Source organism: Bufo bufo, chromosome 5 (genome assembly GCF_905171765.1).
Source record: "Bufo bufo chromosome 5, aBufBuf1.1, whole genome shotgun sequence".
NCBI classification, from domain to species: Eukaryota; Metazoa; Chordata; class Amphibia; order Anura; family Bufonidae; genus Bufo; species Bufo bufo.
This window is the reverse complement of record NC_053393.1, coordinates 387,862,812-387,878,199: the sequence shown is the minus strand read 5'-3', so window position 1 is coordinate 387,878,199 and position 15,388 is coordinate 387,862,812. Positions and strand designations below refer to the sequence as shown.

General features: G+C 45.2%; 1 protein-coding gene across 3 annotated transcripts in view; it reads right to left on the bottom strand.

Annotated features, from left to right (window-relative positions):
* JARID2 (jumonji and AT-rich interaction domain containing 2) overlaps window positions 1–15,388 on the bottom strand; it is a 146,224-nt gene that overhangs the window by 64,680 nt on the left and 66,156 nt on the right. For all 3 annotated transcript variants that reach the window (XM_040432615.1, XM_040432613.1, XM_040432616.1), the window contains 2 exons: window positions 11,797–11,929; window positions 4,007–4,176 (listed from right to left, as the gene is read on the bottom strand). In XM_040432615.1, coding sequence (XP_040288549.1) covers window positions 4,007–4,176; window positions 11,797–11,929 — 303 coding nt within the window. The remainder of the gene's footprint in view (window positions 1–4,006; window positions 4,177–11,796; window positions 11,930–15,388) is intronic.

The following is a 15,388-nucleotide window of genomic DNA, read 5'->3' as shown; positions in this document are numbered from 1 at the left end:
TAGGGATTATAAGTACCTCCAAAAAAAAAAAGGAGTTTAGTGGGGTGACAGAAGCCCTTTAATCTGTTAATAGGATGCCAGTGATCATTTTTGTAAATATATTGTATAAGCAAATTCCCACCCTTCTTGATCAAATTCATTCCCTCCTACCTCATTGTTGTTCTTTGGTCTCCCATAGTTACGGCCACAGCTGCCCGAAGATTCCATGGGCCGCGCCTGCGCAGATGAACCACATCCATCCAGTGGCCGGCATCTAATTTTTTATTCATGAAGGAGCACGCCAACAGAGCCGCGCATGCTCTGTTTGCAGGGCAGACTTCGGAGACTCTAAGGACCTTCTGACGTCACTATCACGTGACATCCATGGGTCACGTGGGTTGGCAGCCGCAGCGCTCTGATCACAGGCACCAGCCGAATGTTTACAGAGTAGGAAGGTCTGCAGTACTGAGAGGGGAGAGAGTCTGACAGTGCTGGAGAGGTGGATGTAACTACTGGGGAGGGGCTGAGAATTGTATGTAGGGGGGGATTCTGTGTGTGACATTATATACTTGGCGGGGGCGCAGCCGTGTGACATCATATACTGGGCGGGGGGGGTGCAGCCGTGTGAGATTATATACTGGGGCAGCCGTGTGAGATTATATACTGGGGGGGGCGCTGCCGTGTGAGATTATATACTGGGGGGGGGGGGGGGGGGGGGGGCTGCCGTGTGAGATTATATACTGGGGGGGGGGGGGCTGCCGTGTGAGATTATATACTAGGGGGGGGGGGGGGGCTGCCGTGTGAGATTATATACTGGGGGGGGGGCGCTGCTGTGTGGGATTGTATGCTGGGGGGGCAGCCGTGTGAATGTACCCTTACCAACACTAAACTAACTACATAGATCGGATGCACAGAAATCCAGCATTTTATTAATATGCAAATAAGTCTCAGCATACAATCCCACTCCCCCCCCCCCCCCCTCAGCATAATTCCACAAGACCCCCCCCCCCCCCCATCCTTTTCATACAATCTCACAGTAGCACCCCGCAGATGTAGCAGAACTGTATATGAAGTGGTTCAGGGAAATTAAATGTAGCAAAGCTGTATTTGAAGTGATTGAAACTCAGTGCTGGTAGTGGAGAGGAAGATAGATGTAGCAGAGCTGTATATGAAGCGGTTCAGGGACGACAGATGTAGCAGAGCTGTATCAGAAGCGGTTTAGCTACAGTGCTGGTAGGGGACTGGGAAAGACAGATGTAGCAGAGCTGTATAAGAAGCGGTTCAGGGAAGATAGATGTAGCTGTATATGAAGCGGTTCAGCCACAGTGCTATTGTGGGGGGGGGGAGAGACAGATGTAGCTAAGCTGTATATGAAGCGGTTCAGAGAAGACAGATGTAGCAGAGCTGTATCAGAAGCGGTTTAGCCACAGTGCTAGTAGGGGACTGGGGAAGACAGATGTAGCAGAGCTGTATAAAAAGCGGTTCAGGGAAGATGGATGTAGCTGTATATGAAGCAGTTCAGCCACAGTGCTATTGGGGGGGAAGGAGGGGGTGAAAGACAGATGTAGCTAAGCTGTATATGAAGCGGTTCAGGGAAGACAGATGTAGTAGAGCTGTATCAGAAGCGGTTCAGCCACAGTGCTGTTAGGGGACTGGGGAAGACAGATGCTTTTGGGCTAAAGTATATATTAGTGAATTATTGTTTTGCTACCCAGATTGGGTTTGTAAAAGATAAGACCGGTTCTGTGTGTAAAACTGTATTAGACTGCAGGACAGCCACATGTTACTGTCTACGGAGCTCACTTATCACAGCTCTCTGAGTGACGATTCCCCAGCAGGGGGGAGGGGCCTCACAGACACTGCCGGCTGCCAGACTGAGGACTCATTATATCCACATGAACTAGCACGCAAAGACTGAGTTCTCAGTGTGATGTCACAAAGAGGCGTGGCCGGCCTTCACTCAAACTGCCTAAGCCCGCCCAGCCTTAGATGCAGTAAACTCCAGAGTTCGGCTGAAGGCGAGGATGAAAAAGCAAGAAGGGAATACCCCTTTAAAGGCTATGTACACCTTCGGAGGCATTTTTTTGTTTGTTTAGGATTGTATTTTATTAATTTCTGGCTAAAAATAATATTTTCAATTGGCCATTCTTAAAAATATTGAGCTGTTCTGTCACGAAGGGTTAACTGTGTGACAGGTAATTTCACTTTCATGTCATCTAATAAACCTCATCTATAAACTACTGAGAGGTCATAAACGCTTATTTAAAGGGAACCTGTCATGTGGATATTTGATTATAATCTAACTAATTATATACAATCATTAACTACTAAAAAGTACCTTAGATGTATTCACTTACTGGTGTGACAGATGGTTACCTTATAATATACACACAAAGATGCCACATGCCGCATGCTAATGAGCTGATTTGAGTCCAGTGTGATGTCAGTGAGTCCAGCGTATTTTTAATTCAGAGCTATAGCCACTCCCCTGCCCACCTGCTGCTGATTCATATGGAAAAAAAACTGTCAATCAGCAGCAGGTAGGCGGGGGAGAGTCAGGAGCTCATGAATATTCAGGACTCACCATTATGAGCTGGAGCTTTTCAATACAAGATGTTGGCAGATTGACTGGGTCAATTAAAGAAAGTGACCCAGCATTTTGCTAAGAGAATCAGTCACTTATTTATGTTGCCCTTAGTTAGGACACCATAAAACTGGTGACAGGTTCCCTTTAAGCCACATTCTTATCATTAAGATAAGGATTATTTTACTCCCTGGAAAAATTCTAAGGCGTACCAATATGCCTTAGACTTTCATCAGTGCAGTGAGTGCTGTGAACAGCGGGGGCAGCGCAGCGTTGCGGTCTGCGCCTGAAATAACCAATAACAAAGCTCCTTACAGCAAGGAGCCTTGTTATTGGTTGGTATAGGCGCCCCCCTGGAGCTATACAGGTCCTGCAGCAGGGGAAGCGGGAGGGAGCTGGAAGGAGGGGTCGGCTCCTTGGGTGGCTGTTGTAAGGAGTGGGGTGCGCTGCCCGAGGACCTTTGGAAATATGACAGGGCCACTGGAGAGGTAAGGAGCCGCGGACTCATTTGACTGGTCTCTGGTGACCCTGCTCCCCCCTCCTCCAATCACCCTACTAGTGATCCTGCTCCCCCCCCCTCCTGTCACCCCACCAGTGATCCTGCACCCCCTCCTCCTGTCACCCCACTAGTGATCCTACTCCCCCCCCCCCCTCCTATCACCCCACAGGGAAGAAGCTGAACAGACTCCACCGACTATGATGGGATCCGTTCAGTTTCTGTTCGGAATCCTGTCTTTTTACTGGACACAAAAGTGCTGCATATAAGGCTTTTTTGTCTGGTCTTTTGACAGAATCTGCAACAGAGGCTCCAATGCAGCCTCTAACGCAGATTTAAACAAGTGTAGGCCTACGTATTATGAATTTGAATTAACACAACTTTAGTACTCCTCGGGTAAAAATACTCCTCAAAAATGGTCAGAGGAGAAATTTTTACTCTTCTGCAAAAAACGTAGTGCGACCTCTGGATTGAGCTATGATGAGTATTTATAATGTCAGAGAGCAGAGATAAGGAGCTTGTCAGCTCCCCAACTGACGGAAAAATCCAGAGGCTGCTACTAGAGCATCGCAGCTATGTACAGAAACAAAAGGATTCCATATTTCTAATAAAGACCAATTGAAAAAAATCATCTTTAGCACAAAATTAATACAATGCAAAAATAATGAAAACATAAAAATATGGAGTAAGCCATGGAGCAAATTGCAGACAAAACAATCCTAATTTGTAACAGAATTCACCTCTACATTTCAATAGACAGGTGACTACAAGGCCTAGAGCATTGTTTGTACAGTGCAGATGATTCTATAAAGACCTAAAATGAGACCCCATAAACTTCAGCTAGGTTAGATATTACACATGTACCCAAACCGGCGTTTACAATACGACAAAAAGAAACACCACATCCTGAAATGTTCAATCAACAAGATATTATGTCTAAACCTTACCTCGAAGACACAAAAATGTGAGGAAATCCTCCGTCTTGGGCTTGCGCTTGGAGAGGTCAGATATTTGAGTTACTGGAGGGGGTAGCAATGGCTCCACAATTTTAATGGGGGTTGTGCTCGGACTGTTTGGCTGGGATTGGGCAAATTTTCTTTGTGCTTGCAGCCTTGGCCTGAAGAACAAGAAGAACATTATCAGATCAATATTCAGGACATTTAGGCCCCATGCACACAACCTACCCGTTTTGCGGCCCGCAAATCGAGGATCTGCAAAATATGGATGCTGTCCGTGTGCCATCCACATTTCATTTGCATTTTGTAGACAGTCTCTTTTTGCGGAATGAACGTACGCATGCAGAAAGCAGACGGGTCACCTGTGTGCTATCCGTATGTCCTTTCCGCAAAATGACAGAACGTGTCCTACACTAAAACGTAGACCCATTAAAGTCTGGGGATGCAACACGGACAGCATCAGTTTTTTTGCAGATCCACGACTTGCGGACCGCAAAATGGATACGGTCATGTCCATATGGCCTTAACGTATATTTCAGCCCAGAGCAACTGATACACATTCAATGCAAACATAAAATCACACGTTTTCATCATAAAAATCTAAAACGCGTGGGTCGGAGGCATGAGGTCAGTTACACAATGACAGTCGGAGCAGAGAATAACAATCTATGATTTCATTTTTACTCAAGTCCCAGAGTGATACATTTAATATGCCTCAACAGAAAATGGTGGTTTTCGCTTGAAGCACATTGGTTTGAGATAAAATTCTGCAAGCAGGCAGACCTTAGCTGGAAATCTTCCATAGACTTCATTGTTAAAGCTAGAGATGGCAAATTACAAAAGCATTCATTCCAAATCCTTATATACTCTTGAACCAATCTTTGGAATAAGGTTTTGTTCACATGCGGCGGAGTAGCTTAGGATCTTTAACATTCCACCATTACACATGCTACAGAAAATTCTGATCTGCAGGCATTATATGTTAAAATACGCTGTGCGCCCCATCTAGAACATGTCCTATTCTTGGCGACAAATGAGGACCACAGACCCACTGAAGTCAATAGGTCCGCAAAAATAAAGAATGGACGTCACGCTGGCTTCATCTGTATTTTGGGGACTGCAAAATACATACGGTCGTGTGTATGTACCCTGAAGTTCACCCTTGGTGAACCTGGCACAGCACCCACACATACGAGTGTGGCTGCGCCTGGTACTGCAACTTTACTAGTTGCAGTACCTGGCAGTCGCCTGATCAGAAGGCGTCCCCCCACCAATTAAAGAGGACCTTTCATCTGTCTAACCCTAGTCTAATTAGGGTCTTACCTTATAGGGTGGCCCCCACTGATGTCATCGCACTTTTTCCGTCCGCTCCTCCCTGGCTATGAGCGGTGCACGGGAGAAGAGAACCGCTCCTGTCTCAGCCTAGTATAACCAAGTCGGCTAATTAAGATATAAGGCAGGGGGGGAGAGTGCAATGACATCAGTGGGGGCCACCCTATAAAAGGTAAGATCCTAATTATACTAGGGCTCTCTCAAGTGCTGTAAAACCAAAAGGTAAATCATTAGGAAATTGCATAAACAGTGATTCATTAACATATTCTGAAGAAGTTTTTCAGTTCATGGGCAGAAGCTCTGCCATAATAAAGAAAGGAAGCCAATTTTGAATTTACATCCCCCCCCCCCCCCCTCCCACTCCAACCTGTAAAATCTGCCAGCAGAATTCAGGTTACTATTTACAGTAGTTTGTATTCTGCTTACATGCAAGCAACAGGACGGTTTACCTGAAGGTGTTTTTATGTACCGCTAGTAACCAATTACAATATCAGATTCAATGTTTTATCACATTTGGGTCTGAATCGCTCGTCGGTTCTGAAGACGTTGGCGTGGTTCTATTTTCGGGCCTGCGAGTCATTTTAGAACAATATTTGACGTGCTGGTGGCTGAAGCCTGGAGACTCTCATGAATTTTTAGCAGCTGACAGGTCGCCAGCAAACTCTTTTAACTTCGAAAGTTGTGACCTAACACTGAACAGGCCCTCAAGGCTGTCCCGATGACAACGTGTTCATGCTGCTTGACATGTACAAGAAGCAGACCTCGTCCTCTGGGCTCCTGGTCTACAGAGAACATAGATCAGGTGAAGAAGTGAAGGAGAAGCTCATGAGATCACACTATATACACTCACTGTAGTAGGGGGAGGGCATAGGAAACTAATAGTATTTGTAGACAGACGTGCTAGGTATGAAAGGGGTTGTGTAGTGGTGTAATATTGAGGACCTATCCTCTGGGAGAGTTGTGACTGCATCCTCATTGCCATGTACCGGCACACAATCTCCCTTGTATGGCGGTGCACTGTAATTACAAATGACCTTCTCATTCACTTGAATGGGACGAACAGTTGTAGTTTCAGTGCACCGGTTCTAAAAAGGAAGACAGCGTATAGTTAAACTCTGAAGAGAACGCAGAGCTCACACATGCGCCGCAACTCCTTTAAACATCTGATTGGCGCGCCTATCTTTAGAACGGAGCCCCAACGCGAAGGAGGGCCTGCCATCCATTCATTTCTATGGGAGTGCTGTAAATAGCCGAGCAGCGCGCTCCCCTATTTTCGGAAGTTCCATTGAAATGAATGGGAAGCACACCGGTCAAGAACAAGCAGCGCTCCATTCACTTCTATGGGGCTGAAGGAAATAGTTAAGCATTTCGGCAGTCCCATAGAAATGAAGGAAGGGTGGCGCGGTGCATCCTCCTTCACTTCGCGGTCTCCATTCTGAAAATAGGCGCAGGTCAGACATCAGGGGAATATTCTACCCATGCAGGCTCTTGCAAACTGACATATTACCCCTCATGGTAAATTCACCCCAAGAAGCTTTCTCAACAAACCACTGAAGTACAGTTCACACCATTAGGTTTGTGTTGGGTGTCCATTTTGGGGACAGGTTCTAAATTTTGTAATCCTTTCTTTGCTGGCCCGTTCACAAGATAAAAGAATAATGCTTGATCGCTGAGACCCCCACAATCATGAGAACGGGAGGCCCCGAATCTCTTGTGTGAATAGAGTGGAGCACATGTGTGGTCACCACTGTCTAGGAGACTGACAGATCGCCGAGCACATGTACACCACTGCTACATTCACACAGGGGAGCGATCATACGTATCACCTATCCTGTCGGATAAAGCTACTTTCACATTCGCGTTTGGTGCGGATCCGTCATGGAGCTGCACAAACACATCCGTTCATATAATACAACCGCATGCATCCGTTCAGAACGTATCCGTTTGTATTATCTTTAACATAGCTAAAACGGATCAGTCTTTAACACCACTGAAAGTCAATGGGGGGATGGATCCGTTTTCTATTGTGTCAATGAAAACGGATCCGTCCCCATTGACTTACATTGTGTGTCAGGACGGATCAGTTTGGCTCAGTTTCGTCAGACTGACACCAAAATGCTGCAGGTAGCGTTTTGGTGTCCGCCTCCAAAGCTGAATGGAGGCAAACTGATGCATTCTGAGCGGATCCTTATCCATTTAGAATGCATTAAGGGCAAAACTGATCTGTTTTGGACCACTTGTGAGGGTCCTGAACGGATCTCACAAACGGAAACCAAAACGCCAGTGTGAAAGTAGCCTAACCTCTAACATTCAAAAAAATAATAATTCTTTCCTCTGCAGAATCTGTTCAATTATGTAATTATTAATACAGAAGCCACTGAAACTTTCAATTCTGCCAACTCAGTCTGAAACGAAAGCCAGCGTGAGTGCAAAATAATCACACAAGGGTTCACAGAAGGAAAAGGGATTTCTTCACACAAAACAAGCTCTGTGCTGCTGTCAAAGCCACCGCACACTGCTCAAACATCTTCTGGAATGACAGGTTATTGCAGCACTGGGAGGTCCTGGGTGCCAATCCAACCAAGGACAACATGTGCACGGAGTCTGTATGTTCTCCCCATGTTCCTGTGGGTTTCCTTCTACACTCGAAAAACAGAGGTAAGTTAATATGCTCTCCATGAAAATGGCCGTAGAGTGTAAGATGAGGAAACTAAAGTCCATCATGGACCGGTGGGCATAATGGTAATTTCTGTACTGTGCTGCAGAATAAGATGGTGACATAAGAAACATGAATGAATAAATGAATGACGGGTTTTCAGGGAGTTCCGACCCCCCAGCACCCCTGCCCGCCGTTTGAAGTGGCCATAGCTCTTCGGTGAGCACCAGGGCCACCTCCTAGCCCAGTGACGATACGTTCATTGGTCTCATGGTCTATTTACACCTCAGTCCTACACCGATGACTGGACCTGGGCTGCAATACCACACACAGCCACTATACAATGTACGGCACTGTACTTGGTCTTCTGTTAGGAGGCCACAGAGCTCACCGTCAAGCCCAGTGATGAGATATTGATGAGCTACCCTGAGTATAACCGCTTTCCCGGAAAACCCTTTTAAGGAACAGAGCATATCAGATACCCCACAACGTCCACACAATATTAGGTTTTTCATTTAGGACCAACTTGTCTTGCTGCAACAAATTAGTAGCGTTATCGGCTACTAACTAAAAGAACTGGGATCTAGAACATTTCTAATAGCCATCAGGCATACCAGCTATCAAAATAAAGCTGCAAAAAGGATTCTTTACTGTAAGAGCAGTAAGACTAACTGTCTGAGGAGGTGGTGATGGTGAATTCACTAAAAGAAGGCATTTCCGGGGTGTAATAATAGTACAGGTTATAGTTACTAGATTTCTGGAGAAGGGTCGGTGATCCAGGGGATTATTCTAATTGCCTGATTGGAGTCGGAAAGAATTCCCCCCCCCTTAAATGACGAAAATTGGCTTCTAACTCATACTGGGGTTTTTGGCCTTCCTCTGGATCAACTTTGCAAGATAACAGACTGAACTGTTTTCCACTGCAGCTGCGCGGTCAAATTCGTAGCGCAGTGGAAAAGGAGAGAGGAGGAGAGTAAACGGGCGGGCAGAGGCACACGGAGGGCGGGGTTATGAGCCGTTGAGGAGGTGCTGCCTGGGGGTCGGACGATTGAGACGCCGCCCTGGGCACTTGAGAGGGCGCATTTACAGAATCTTAAAAGTTCATTTTTGGCTGAAAGAAAACTCCATTAGATACAACAAAGGTACCGTTTTCAAGTTCTGGGTGGCACATATAACGCTATTTGATCAGTCTAATATGCTCAAATGTGGTGACAGACTCCCTTTAAGTGACATTTGATAAATTTAGCACAAATTATGGCAAAGCAAACTCCTGCAAGACGGACATTAAAATTCCCTTGTGATAAATCTCTCCTACTGTGCCCTCCTATGGTGAGGAGACCAATCTGGCGGGAAAGTATGGATTATTACTACCCAGCATCCATCTCTTCTTATTCCATTCATTGCCTGCTGTTCTCACATAAAAGCACCATGGATGCCAGAAGAGGCACTGCATGGCCCAGTTCTATAATATATACATATATACACACACAAATGATTTGCCATCCATTTTCTGGCCACTTCACGCCATAAAGTACATTAGCAGTAGTAAAGATTTTTTTCCATTCAGACACTGCTGCTGCTACATCATTTAGACACGGAGCTGATACTGAATATTCTAATGAAATAAGGTTGTTTTATTTCCAGAAGGAATCTTCAGCATATTCCCCCATCTCCTTGCGGAGTGTAGACGTGTATATATTTTTTTCTACAACCTTAACCCCTATTAGCTTTGGCAAAGACTATGAAGGCGCAAGCATGGCACGTTTCCCGAGCAGCTAGGGGTCCCCAGACAGACTTCAGGCAAGGAATGAATATTAGCTTTTCACTGGCCATTTAGGTTTGATCCAACTGAAAAAGCAATCCCCGAGCCAGAGTCTGCTGCAGATTTCCACCATGGCATCAATTACACCATTTAAAGAGAGACGGCGATGAAAAGTCAGTCAACAATACTTTTCACACATTCACTGCACTTAAAACGCCAAATTATTTCAGTAAGGCGAGATTCACAATTGACTTATTTTCACCTTAAAAAAAACTAAAAAAAATAATGCTATCTGCTTCATAATCGATGTCCATGTTAGCAGCAGATAGCCTGCAGAAATCATTACATAATCATTAAAGGGGTTGTGCAAGGACTGGGAGGGGGGTGGGCGTTGGCAAAATTCAACATGGCAGATTTACTGTGGCTGTCTAAGGCTACTTTCACACCTGCGTTTAGGTGCAGATCCGTCTGGTATCTGCACAGACGGATCCGCACCTATAATGCAAACGCTTGTATCCGTTCAGAACGGATCCGTTTGCATTACCGTTTGCATTTAATTTTTTTTCATGATAATGCAAACGGATCCGTTTTGACTTACATTGAAAGTCAATGGGAGGCGGATCCGTTTTCAATTGCACCATATTGTGTCAGTAAAAACGGATCCGTCCCCATTGACTTACATTGTAAGTCAGGACGGATCCGTTTGGCTCAGTTTCGTCAGACGGACATGAAAATGCTGCAGGCATGGTTTTGGTGTCCGCCTCCAGAGCGGAATGGAGGCTGAACGGAGCCAAACTGATGCATTCTGAACGGATCCTTATCCATTCAGAATGCATTGGGGCTAAACTGATCCGTTTGGGGCCGCTTGTGAGAGCCCTGAACGGATCTCACCAGCGGACCCAGAAACGGCAGTGTGAAAGTAGCCTAATGTGTAAAACCACATAGAGCTAAAGATGCACAAATGCAAATCCATCACGGTGGCTCCTGCCTGATGACAAATTGTATGCCTCTTTAGACACTTTTGTTTGCACCAACTATTGGTTGGCTAACTTTTCGTCAAAAATTAGTTCCATAATTTTGGCACACACTGGCTTCATCTTAAAGGGGTTGTCCGGTTTCAGAATAAAATTGGACAACCCTCCAAAACCAGATCAAGTTGAAATGAAGAACCGGTAAGTACTTACCTTCAAGATCCTGTGCTGCCACTCTGCTTCTCATGGCCAGGCCATATCTACCCAGCTGCCAATTACTGGCCTCAGAGGTTCACCCAAAGTGGCCAGTGATTGGCTGCAGTGGTCAAGTGTTATTGATGTGATGTCACCGCTGCAGCTGGATAAATAGAGTCGGGAGAACCGTTGCAATGGAGTGGGATTTGGCAGTAAATACTTATCCGTTCTTCATTGAGAACTCATCTGGAGAGTTGCCCACTTTTATCCTGAAACAATGACCGAGCTGCAAGAAGGGTCTAAACCACATAATAAAGATGGCACAAAGCATGTACCCCAGTATTTTTTGGCACAAAGTAAGCCAGAAGTCTGGCGCACTTCGCTTAGTAAATCTCTCGCAATGTGTTACACAAGCAAAAACTCTGGGCAAAAATCGAAATTCAGCTTTTGGCTAGGCTTATGGAGCCCTTACTTGGTCCCAAGTCCTCAGAAAGCAGCCTGTCTGAAGATCGCCTATAGCCATCTACAAGGCCATAGATGAAGCCTGAGCTGGCAGGACAATGGAGTAAGCCCTGTCAACACAGGAAGTACTACAAGTGTCAAATCAGCGCTACTTTGGGCCAAAGGAGTTTGCAAATGCACAGCAGCAGCAGGCAGCAAGACATTTTACTGACATTGAATTATAGAAAGTATTTTTGTAATGGAATTTGCTGTTAAATCTTATATAATGAATCTTAAAATCTTATATAATATGATCAGGACATACAGCACCAACCGATTATGCAGAACAGTAGAAGAGAAGGATCCATACTGTGCTACTAATGCAATCATTATTCTTCCAAGTCTATGGCGGAACATGACCTACCTTTTCCTGACAGGCCCATCTTCTGAATCTGAAGATGTCACACTATTTGCGAGTGAAGAACCTTGAGATGTGTCATCCTTCTCATTTTCTGAGGACTGCTCCGATCCTGTAGACTCTCCTTTAAGAAGACGACCTGCAAAAGGGCCATAAATAACCAAAAAGATTAACAGGAGCACCGAATACTGCTACATTTATAGAGCACTCGGGACACTACTGACATTATATTCACTGCTCTAATGGGTGAGGGTTCTGGTCAACAGCTAGACCTAGAAATAATTTGTCCCTATGACACTGGCAGACCTGTTCCATTTGTGCGCTTGGCAGCTGAAGCATCTGTGTTGGTCCCATGTTCCTATGTGCCCGCATTGCTGAGAAAAATTATGTTTTAATATATGAAAATGAGCCTCTAGGAGCAGCGGGGACGTGGTAATTACACCTAGAGGATTTGCTTTCTCTGCAACTGCCGTGCCCTCTGCACTTTGACGGGGCCAGGCGTTATTACGTTTTCAGTGCCTGGTCCCGTCAATGAAAGTGCAGAGGGCGCAGCAGTTGCAGAGAGAGCTGAGCCTCTAGGTGTAATGGCAATGCCCCTGTTGCTCCTAGAGTCTCATTTGCATATAATGAAACAATTTTTCTCAGCAATGCGGCCACATATGAACGTGGGACCAACACAGATGTCTTCAGCTGCCAGTTTCATAAGTACACATTTGCTGTTCACTCAATAACTGCTTAAATAGGTTTTCCGAGATTTTTGAACTGATGACCTATCCCTTATATCCATCAGAGCCCACTGAAATGAATGAAGTGGCACTATCACTATGGGATTTCCAGGAACAGCAGAGCGCTGTACTGTGCTCAGAGATGAATGAAGCGGCAGTGCACCTGCCCGACCTGGCGCTCCATTTTTTTCTGCCCCCCCCTCTCCCCAAGTGGCTCTCATAATTGGTGGGGGTGTCTGTGGTTGGACCCCCACCGATATAACAGTTATACCCATCCTGTGGATAAGAGATCATTTCTCACAACCGGAATACCCCTTTAACATCTTACTTAATAAATTCTTTCAATTATTGTTTGTAACACTAAAAGTGACTTGCTATACCGCTGATCAGCCCTTCTAGTTGGCAAAGAATCTGCCTATGTACAATACCTTTAGGCTACCAGAACATAGGTTTTTGTATGCGAATATGGAGTTGAGCACGATACTAAGTACAACCGCTATACAGTGTACGGTCCTGTGCTTGGTAAGTACAGAGAAGGCCGAGGAGCAGCTGATCGGCACGGGGTGATCGGATACTGATGACCTATCCTGAGCATAGGTCATCAGTTGTAAAATCCTGGAAAACCCCTTTAACCTATATAGTACTAGCAGTGAATGTGGAGACAGCAGCAGACCGATGCCCTGATATTTTATTTCTATTGACCATATAGTAGCGGTGAATATGTAACCAGTGCGGATTTCTTTCACAATACTTAGCTCCATGCCGTTATCGGATATCAGCCAATCCTAATCTAAATTAATCAATTTAAATGGTGCCAATAAAACACACAAGTCCAACATGCACACAGAAAGAGGGAAGCTTGTCTCTTCTAATAAAACCCATTTCAAAGAGCTTTTACAACCAGGGTAACCCGATAGTCCCATGAAACGCGGATAATAATTGCTTTAGCCATGGCTGCTTCTCTTTGTTAAACCATCTAATGATATTTCTGCAACGCAAATATTAGAGGACGGTGAACGTAACACAAACATTATTGAAAGGGCCATTTGGCAGAGCTTCTAATTTTAACTGCTGTCACGGAGTCTACAAAAATGAATTTAGTATTCACAGAAGAGTAGTTAGGTCCTTTATTACCTGCAGTATTTTATAATGAGACGGTACAGCCCAGCGTTAACCAAAGGTTAGTCATTTCTGAGCTCGGGCAGGACTTATTAAAATGCTATATATGCACACACAAAGGAAATAATAAAAAAATAATAAGCTAGCGACGCTCCATACCGTGCTCAGTCACAATGCAGAATGGATTACGGGGAAAAACCCAAATAAAGAAACTAGGGAAACGATCGTTTAATAAAAATGTGGACTCTAAGAATGGCCTATGTCGGCCTCTTCCCACCATCGGCCTAGATGTGACCTGGACACTTGACCCAACATTTCAGCACAGTCACCCCAAGATGGAGAACCTCTAAGTGCCTAGAACATGGAGAACAGTCTCACTCTTGTGTAGAGGAGAAGAGGCCTCTTTCTTACTAGTCATGCCTGATAGTGGAGGAGCATGAACAATATTATAAGCATACTTGTATGCTTTCCAGCAAATTAAAAGGGACATCTGACGCTCGGCCGTTTTTGTCTGTGCCACAGGGAGCATGCTCCGTTCAAACCGTTCCTAGCCACGGACCCTATTCTGTCCATTGCTTGGTAAGGGTCCTATTCCTCTGCCCTATATTTAGGCAGGATGAGCACTGACAGACGACATTCAGTTCCATTGATTATCGGCAGCACATTCCGGATTACACAGAGATGTGCTGCCCGATAATCCGGCATCTTTCATCTTGATAAAAGACACAAATGAGGGCACTTTCACACTTGCGGCAGAGGAATCCGGCAGGCAGTTCCGTCGCCGGAACTGCCTGCCGGATCCGTCAAAACGTATGCAAACTAATGGCATTTGTAAGACTGATCAGGATCCTGATCAGTCTTACAGATGCATTGAAATGCCGGATCCGTCTTTTCGGTCTCATCCGGAAAAACGGATCCAGCATTTATTTTTCTCACATTTATTTCAGTCTGCACAGATCCGGCATTGCGGTATTTTGAAGGCCGGATACGGCACTAATACATTCATGGAAAAAAATGCCAGATCCGGCATTCTGGCAAGTGTTTCGGATTTTTGCCCGGAGATAAAACCATAGCCTACGGCGGTATCATCTTCGTCCTGAACAGTCAAAAAGACTGAACTGAAGACATCCTGAATGGATTGCTCTCAATTCAGAATGCATGGGGATATACCTGTTCTTTTCCGGTATTGAGCCCATAGGACAGAACTGTATGCCGGAAAAGAAAAACGCTAGTGTGAAAGTACCCTCAGTCGACAAACATGCACGATTATACTGGCCAATTATCGAGAACGAGTGTTTCTAGAGAATGCTCACTCCAGTTATTAGCCTGAAAAATCGCTCGGTCTAATCCTTGAGAACACTAAGCACCAAGCTTTACCAGGTGATTGATTTGCAGACATGGAAATTCTTACACTGCTACCGAGACGGCGACCTGAAAAAGCAGCGGTTAATATAGCGAGATTGCGCATCGAGAGGGTGCTATAAGGAAATCCTGAGACGGGACACTTCATTTCCTTCTGCTGCTTTAAGACAGACACCGTTCCCTTTATTGAGTTAGCTGCTGCAAACTTGGGAAGCAGACAAGCGTGTCTGCACACACTTGGTTATAGTAACCAGGGGATGGTTTGTGGCTCCACTTCATAATGCTACTTTGCTGACAAGCGCTCCATAAATCTTTGTATGTAAATACTAGCGGAGCCCCAGAAATAATGCATACATTCCAGTCTGCTTAAATGATAATAGGTGTTGGCAGAA